General features: G+C 58.4%; 1 protein-coding gene across 1 annotated transcript; it reads right to left on the bottom strand.

The window, feature by feature from the left end:
• Positions 1–41: 41 nt before the first annotated feature.
• LOC130262821 (trichohyalin-like) lies at positions 42–4964 on the bottom strand. Its single transcript, XM_056510309.1, has 11 exons — positions 4917–4964; positions 4168–4360; positions 4014–4088; positions 3485–3532; positions 3156–3210; positions 2966–3055; positions 2392–2455; positions 2199–2265; positions 1763–1817; positions 1587–1676; positions 42–823 (listed from the first exon to the last, which is right to left on the bottom strand). The coding sequence occupies exons 1-11, from the start codon at positions 4962–4964 to the stop codon at positions 769–771; spliced, it is 840 nt and encodes a 279-aa protein (XP_056366284.1). The 3' UTR covers positions 42–768.
• Between the last annotated feature and the right edge of the window lie 1113 nt (positions 4965–6077).

Raw genomic sequence — 6077 nt, 5'->3', positions numbered from 1 at the left:
AAGTGTCAGCCGCAGGAATGAAGAGACACGTGAGACACGGCAGTGGTGGAGGAACGTTTATTGGAGACATGAGAACATGCAGGGGACATGAGAACATGGCAGAAACATGGGGGGAACATGAGAACATTGGAGAATATGAGAACATTGGGGTGAACTGGGGACATGGGAGAAATCAGGGACATGAGAACATGGGGACAAGAGAACATGAAGGAAACACGAGAACACGGGGACATGAGAACATGGGGACATGAGAACATGGAAACATGAGAACATGGGGGAACATGAGAACATGGAGGAAACATGGGGGAACATGGGGACATGAGAACAGGGGGAACATGGGGACATGGAGGGAACATGAGAACATTGAGGAGCTGGAGTCATGGGGGAACATGAGAACATTGGAGAACATGGGGGAAATCAGGGACATGAGAACATGGGCGGACATGAGAAGAATATGAGGAGATGAGAGAACATGGAGGAACATGAGAACATTGGGGAACATGGAGGGAACATGGGGACATGGAGGGAACATGAGAACATTGGGGAGCTGGAGTTACGAGGGAACACATTTGGGGGCAAATGGGGACAGAAGGGACAATTGGGGAACACGAGGAGGATGGGGTGAACTTGAGGAGACTTGGGGGGACATGGCAGGGAGAACAACGGCGAACTGGGGACACGAGAACATGGGAGGAGCACAGGTGGCCAGCAGGTGCCTCACAGAGGTGTCACAGGTGCCACAGGTGTCCCATGGGTGTGTCCATCTGGTCACTCTGGCTGAGGCTCCAGGGAGAGCTGCAGCTGCTTCAGCTCCTCTGCCAACCTGGGCGGGGCCAGAAAAGGGTGGGGCTGGAGGTGGGCGGGGCCTCGAGGGGTCCTGGTCACAGGGCCACACCTGTCCCACACCTGTCCTACACCTGTCCCAGGAGGTCACACACCTGGCCTGGAGGTCACACACCTCTCCCAGGTGTCACACATCTGTCCTAAGGGTCACACACCTGTCCTAAGGGGATCACACACCTGTCCCAGGTGTCACACACCTGTCCTAGGTGCCACACATCTGTCCCAAGGGGGTCACACATCTCTCCCAAGGGAGTCACACACCTGTCCTAGGTGTCACACATCTGTCCTGAGAGAGTCACACCTGTCCCAAGGGTCACACTCCGGTGCTGGGGGTCACATCTGTCCTGGGGGGGTGGTCACACACCTGTCCCAGGTGTCACACACCTGTCCCAAGGGGGTCACAGATCTCTCCCAAGGGAGTCACACACCTGTCCTGGGGGGGGTCACACACCTGTCCTGGAGGTTATACACCTGTCCTAGGGGTCACACACCTGTCCTGAGGGGGTCACACACCTGTCCTAGGTGCCACACATCTGTCCCAAGGGGGTCACAGATCTCTCCCAAGGGAGTCACACACCTGTCCTAGGCGTCACACACCTGTCCTAAGGGGGTCACACACCTGTCCTGGAGGTTACACACCTGTCCTAGGGGTCACACACCTGTCCTGAGGGGGTCACACACCTGTCCCAAGGGGGTCACACACCTGTCCTAGGTGTCACACACCTGCCCCAGGTGTCACACACCTGTCACGGCGCTCCTGGCTCAACTGCTGCCGGCGCAGCTCCTCCTCCAGCTGCTGCTCCAACCTCTGCTGCTCCTCCCGCAGCAACCGCCTGCAAGAACCGCGGTTAGGGGGTGGGGACACACCTGAGTGGGCGGGGTCACCTGTGAGGGGGCGGGGCCAGAGCTGGACACTCACATGGCCATAAACGTCTCTGGGCCCAGCTGCTCCTCCACCTCCAGCAAACGGCGCTCTGGACAAGGAGGGGACACACCTGGGTTTGGGTGGGGCTCAGGTGTGCAGGGGGTCACTCAGGGGCTCAGGTGGCCACGGGTGTTCCAGGGGAGGGGCTCAGGAGGTCACTCAGGTGTTTGGGGGGGGTCCCAGGGTGTCACTCAGGTGCTTGGGGGGGGTCCCAGGGGGTCACTCAGGTGTCAGGAGGGACACTCAGGTGCTTGAGGGGGGTCCCAGGGGGTCACTCAGGTGCTTGGGGGTGGGTCCCAGGGGGTCACTCAGGTGTCAGGAGGGACACTCAGGTGCTTGAGGGGGGTCCCAGGGGGTCACTCAGGTGTCAGGAGGGACACTCAGGTGCTTGGGGGGGTCCTGGGGGGTCACTCAGGTATCAGGGGCTCACCCCAGCGCAGCAACTTCTTTTCCATCTCCTCCAGCTTCACCAGTTCAGCCTCCAGGTAGGCTGGAGTCTGTGAGGGGACACAGGGGGAGGGGGGAGTGATCTCAGGGTGTGTGAGGGCACCCAGGTGTGGGAGGGACCCCCCAGGTGTGGGAGGGACCCCCAGGTGTGGGCGGGACCCCAGCCCAGGGCTCACGTGAGTGACATGCAGGTGCTTGAGCTCCTTCATGATGGCATCGAGCTCCTGGCAGTACTGCCACCTGGGGGGAGGGGACACAGGAGTGACACGGTGGTCACATCACCTGTGTGGGTCGCCTGGTGCCACCCCCAGCCCCACCTGTGTCCCCCAATCCCCACCTGTGTCCCCACCTTCACCTGTGACCCACACCTGTGTCCCCAGCCCCACCTGTGTCCCCACTTGTGTCCCCCCACCTGTGACCCCCACCTGCGTCCCCATCCCCACCTGTGTCCCCCAAATCCCACCTGTGTCCCCAGCCCCACCTGTGTCCCCAGCCCCACCTGTGTCCCCCAACCCCACCTGTGCCCCCATCCCCCACCTGTGTCCCCCACTTGTGTCCCCCAGCCCCACCCGTGCCCCCACCTGTGTCCCCCATCCCCACCTGTGTCCCCCAACCCCACCTGTGCCCCCACCTGTGTCCCCCAGCCCCACCTGTGTCCCCCAGCCCCACCCGTGCCCCCACCTGTGTCCCCCATCCCCACCTGTGTCCCCCAGCCCCACCTGTACCCCCCACCTGTGTCCCCAGCCCCACCTTTGCTCCCGGCACAGGTGCAGGAGCTGCTCCCACTTCTGCTCTGTCCCCTGCAGATCCTGATGCTGCTCCAGGCAGAGCCCAGAGCACCTGTGGAGATCAGGAGGCACCAGGTGTGTTGTGTGAGGGGGAGTCAGGGCTCACCTGGGCACAGGTGAGGGTGAGGAGGGTCACAGGTGTCCCCACTCACCTCTGACCTTTGGCCTCCACCTCCTTCCTGCGCAGCTGCGCTCTCTGCAGCAGCTCTGGGGGTGTCAGGGGGGGCACAGGGGTGGAGGTCAGTGGGATCAGGGTGTCACAGGGGTCAGGGAGGATATGGGGGTTCATGGGAGAGGTCAGGGGGGTCACAGGGGTCAGGGGGATCACAGGAGGCAAGGGGGTCCCTCTATGGGGGGGGACACACAGTGGGGGTCACCCCCTTTTGGGGAGTCAGGAAGGGTCACAAGGGTCAGGGAATCATGGCTCAAGAGGGGTCTGGGGGGGTCAAGGGAAGGTTTTTGGGGGGGCCCCCAGGCTCACCCTGCAACTGCTTCCGGGATTCCTTCAGTGCCTCCTTTTGCTTCCTCACTGTGGGGAGGGGGAAACAAGCTCAGAGCCCTCTGTCCCCCCAAACCCTCAGGGTCCCCAAAGACCCCACAGTGTGTGTGTGTGTGTGTGTCCCCTTCCTCTCAGTGTCCCCACCCCAGACCTTTCAGGGATCCCCCAGACCCCTCAGGGATCCCCAAGACCCTTCAGAGATCCCCCAGACCCCTTCAATGTCCCCCTCCAGACCTCTCAGGGATCCCCCAGACCCTTCAGGGATCCCCTCCAGACCCTTCAGGGATCCCCCAGACCCTTCAGGGATCCCCTCCAGACCCTTCAGGGATCCCCAGACCTCTCAGTGTCCCCCTCCAGACCCCTCAAGGATCCCCAGTCCTCTCAGTGTCCCCCCCAGACCTTTAAGGCATCCCCCAGACCCCTCATTGTCCCCCACCAGACCCCCCAGGGATCCCCCAGAGCCCTCAGTGTCTCCCTCCCACCCTCCCAATGTCCCCCCCGGGTGACTCACGCTGCTCCAGTTTCTGGCGCAGCTCCTCGCTGTTGCTTTGTGCCTTGGCCAGCTCATCAGCCAGGATCTGATGGCCTGTGGGACAGGATGGGACGGACAGAGGGACATGTGGGGCACAGGAACACGGGGGGAGCACGGGGCTCCTCACACTCACCTTTCTGCAGGGTGCAGATCTGCCTCTGCAGCATCTCCAGCCGTGACATCCCCCCAGGGCCACCCGAGGCGACACTGCTTCTCCTGGGGACACCTGGCAGCACCTTGTCCTCGGGGCGGCTGGACACGGGGGGTCTCGGGGGGTTTTGCTTGTTGAGCTTCTCACTGCGAGGGTCCGAGTCCATCACTGCAGCCTGGAGGGACACGGTGGGGACATGGCGGGGGACATGGTGGATGATGATGGTGGGCACTGGCTTGTCCCCTCCTCTCACCTTCTCATCTCCTTCATTCCCCATTTTCTGTCACATTTCACCATTTCCTCCCTCCCTCTTTTTTTCCCTCTCTTTTTTCTACGTTTCTCCCATCTCTATCACCTCTTTCCTCCAGTTCCTGCCGCCTCCCTCCCTTCCCTTTCTGTCCCTCCTTTCCCTCTCCAGGCCTTTCCCTTCTCACTCTATTTTCTGTCACCAGCACTCTCTTCCCAGTCCCCTCTTCACACTTGTGTCCTTACACCTTGTCCCTTTTCATCTTTTCCCCTCACGTTTTCCTGCAGCTTTGTCAGCTCCTCTCCTTCCCACTCCCTCATGTTTCCCTGCCCTTTCCCCTCACGTTTTCCCCACCTTTTCCCCTCATGTTTTCCGCCTTTTTCCCCTCATGTTTTCTCACCCTTTTCCCCTCACGTTTTCCCCACCTTTTCCCCTCACATCTTCATGCCTTTTCCTCTCATGTTTTCCCAACTTTTCCCCTCACCTTTTCCCGCCCTCTTCCCCTCACGTTTTCCCGCCCTTTTCTACTCATGCTTTCCACCCTTTCCCCCTCACATTTCCTCACCCTTTTTCCCTCATGTTTTCTCACTCTTTTCCCCTCACGTTTCCGGCCCTCTTCCCCTCATATTTTCACTCCCATTTCCCCTCACGTTTCCACTCCCTTTTCCTCTCACATTTCCCCAACTTTTCCCCTCACCTTTTCCCGCCCTCTTCACGTTTTCCTGCCCTTTTCCGCTCACATCTTCCCACTTTTTTTCCCCTCACATCTTCCCGCTTTTTTTCCCCTCACATTTTCTGTCCTTTTCCCCTCACGTTTTCTCACCCTTTTCCCCTCACGTTTTCTCACTTTTCCCCTCACGTTTCCTGCCCTCTTCCCCTCATATTTTCACTCCCATTTCCCCTCACATTTTCACTCCCTTTTCCCCTCACGTTTTCCGCGTTTTTTCCCCTCACATTTTCCCACCCTTTTTCCCCTCACGTTTTCCCCACCTTTTCCCCTCACATTTTCCTGCCTTTTCCTCTCACATTTTCCCAACTTTTCCCCTCACCTTTTCCCGCCCTCTTCCCCTCACATTTTCACTCCCTTTCCCCCTCACATTTCCCTGCCCTTTTCCCCTCACATTTTCACTCCATTTTTCCCTCACATTTTCACTCCCTTTCCCCTCACGTTTTCCTGCCCTTTCCCCTCACGTTTTCATGCCATTTCCCCCTGCATCTTTTCCTGCCATTTTCTCCTGCATCTTTTCCTGCTTTTTTCCCTATTTTCCCCCACCGTTCCCCTTCATGTTTTGCTGCCTTTCCCCCCCTCACTTTTTCACTCTATTTCCCTTCTATTTTCCCACTTTTTTGCCTCACATTTCCCCACCTTTTCTCATGTTTTCCCACCCTTTTCCTCTCATATTTTCCACCTTTTTCCCTTAACATCTTCCCACCATTTTCCATCCACTCTTTGCCCTAATTTTTGTCCCCTTTTCCAGCTGTTTCTGTCTCTTCCTAACTCCATTTTCTGTACCCTTTTCACCCACAGTCTGTCACTTTTTCCAGCATATTCTCTTCCCATTTTTCTGCTCCCTTTTCCCATCTATTTTTCTCCTCTGTTTCTTGTCACCTCTTCCAGCCTTTCCTGTCACATTTTCTCACCATT

Source organism: Oenanthe melanoleuca, chromosome 25 (assembly GCF_029582105.1).
Source record: "Oenanthe melanoleuca isolate GR-GAL-2019-014 chromosome 25, OMel1.0, whole genome shotgun sequence".
Classification (NCBI taxonomy): domain Eukaryota; kingdom Metazoa; phylum Chordata; class Aves; order Passeriformes; family Muscicapidae; genus Oenanthe; species Oenanthe melanoleuca.
This window is presented reverse-complemented; position numbering and strand designations above follow the sequence as displayed.